The 2,091-nt window shown below is 40.8% G+C and overlaps 1 protein-coding gene across 1 annotated transcript in view; it reads left to right on the top strand.

Annotated features, from left to right (window-relative positions):
* The window catches only part of LOC107302885 (complement C2), a gene marked incomplete at its 5' end in the record, with an annotated part of 24,108 nt that overhangs the window by 11,471 nt on the left and 10,546 nt on the right, over window positions 1–2,091 (top strand). Inside the window, 1 exon segment of the mRNA XM_015832046.1 lies at window positions 657–748. Within this exon segment, the coding sequence (XP_015687532.1) occupies window positions 657–748 (92 nt within the window).

Below are 2,091 nucleotides of genomic sequence, written 5' to 3'. Positions count from 1 at the left end.
TCTTCATTAAACTAGACATACCCAATTCCAGCAGCCTTTCCTTATATGTTTTAGCCTCCAGTCCCCTAATCATCTTTGTTGCTCTTCTCTGCACTCTTTCTAGAGTCTCAACATCTTTTTTACATCGTGGTGACCAAAACTGGATGCAGTATTCCAAGTGTGGCCTTATCTAGGCATTATAAAGTGGTATTAATACTTCACATGATCTTGATTCTACCCCTCTGTTAATGCAACCCAGCACTGTGTTGGCTTTTTTGGCAGCTGCAGCACACTGCTGGCTCATATTTAAGTGATTGTCCACTAGGACTCCGAGATCCCTCTCACAGTTACTACTATTGAGCAAGGTACCCCCTATACTATACCTGTATATTTGGTTTTTCTTGCCTAAATGTAGAACCTTACTTTTTCACCATTGAATTTCATTTTGTTAGATAGCGCCCAGTGTTCAAATCTGTCCAGATCCTCCTGTACATCTAGCTAAAGCGGGATGTCCAACCTTGGCAACTTTAAGATGTGTAGACTTCAATTCCCGGAATTCTTCAGTCAGCCATGCTGGCTGGGGAATTCTGGGAGTTGAAGTCCACAAGTCTTAAAGTGGCAAAGGTTGGACACTCCTGATCTAAACCCATAATTATATGTCCCTTTCTGCTTCACAGAACTGGAGCTTCTGAGTTTTGAGAAGGTGCCTGCCGAGTTCATCTCCTTGGACCACAAGAGAATGAATGTGCAGATCAAGACCAAAAGAAGTGTGAGTGTTTAGTTCCCTACTCAGGCATTCTGGGTAATAAGAGCCTGAAAGGGAAGAGGAAATAATGGTGGAAAAATCTCTTAAAGAAGATGAAATGGGGGGGATGTTAATTTGCCTTCCCCTTGAAAAAACAAAAAGATAGTTTTAAAGCATATTATTTATTTATTGGTCAAACAAAAATTACAAATTCGAACAAACAAAAATGAAGAAAAACTAAAATGTGACAGAGACGATAGGCACGCCCCCTTAGGGACTCTTAAATATTGGATGAGAAGTTAAATTGGAATTAAAACTTGGGAAAGCTAGTAGTTGAGACAACTGAAATGGGTAAGATATTCCAGACTTGGATAACTCTGTTAACAAAAATTGATTTTTTTTTTACAGTCAAGTTTATTTTTGTGATAATGTTGTTACACTCTTGTAAAAACTCAGGCAGGGGTACTATGCTTTGTTGTATTCTAGATTTTGCAGGCTATGGATGGAAAGTAGAAGTAGAATGCTCCATCCTTTTCATCCAATGAAACCAACCAATTGTTCTGCACAAATGTCACACATACACAACCCCACTCCCCAACTTATTCAAAGAGCAACCTCACAGGAGAGAAAGCAGAGAAGCCTTTTTTTTGTTTTGTTTTGCTCTGTCCAAATTCACCTTTTTTTCTGAAACCCACCAAAGCTGATTCTGAAACCAAACCAAGAGCCGTGGGTTTCCGAGATGCGGATCTGGCTAAAGAAAAAGTTAACAACGTTGGCATTATGTGAATAATGTAAAGCTATACGATCGAGAGGAACGGAGAACAATATAAATACATGTATTACTTATAGCAGTGTTTCTTAATCTTGGCATCTTTAAGATGGGTGGACTTCAACTCCTAGAACTCCTCAGCCAGTGTGCTGCCTGGGGAATTCTGGGAGTTGAAGTCTACCTGTCTTAAAGTTGCCAAGGCTGAGAAAGACTGAGTTAAAAGTGACTGAGAGCCTTTCCTCTTTGTACAAACATATTCGGGAAATTTCATTTTTCTGTCCCCGTGACACTGCATTTATTTATTTATTTATTTATTATTTAAATTTATATACCGCCCTATCTCCCTTACGGGACTCAGGGCGGTGAACAGGCAATAATAAAAATCACAATAAATATTGAATAAAAAGCCTGCTCTAAAATACCCCATATAAAACCCCCAGCAAAGCCCAATCAAAACTACGCCAGGCCGGCCGCATGGAATAGATGGGTTTTCAAGGCTCGGCGGAAGAGGCGCAGGTCCGTAGTTGTACGTAGGTCGGGGGGTAGGTCATTCCAGAGGGCAGGAGCTGCCACAGAGAAGGCTCTCCCCCTGGGGGTC

Source organism: Protobothrops mucrosquamatus, unplaced genomic scaffold, assembly GCF_001527695.2.
Source record: "Protobothrops mucrosquamatus isolate PMUCROS unplaced genomic scaffold, P.Mucros_1.0 scaffold_295, whole genome shotgun sequence".
Lineage (NCBI taxonomy): Eukaryota > Metazoa > Chordata > Lepidosauria > Squamata > Viperidae > Protobothrops > Protobothrops mucrosquamatus.
This window is presented reverse-complemented; position numbering and strand designations above follow the sequence as displayed.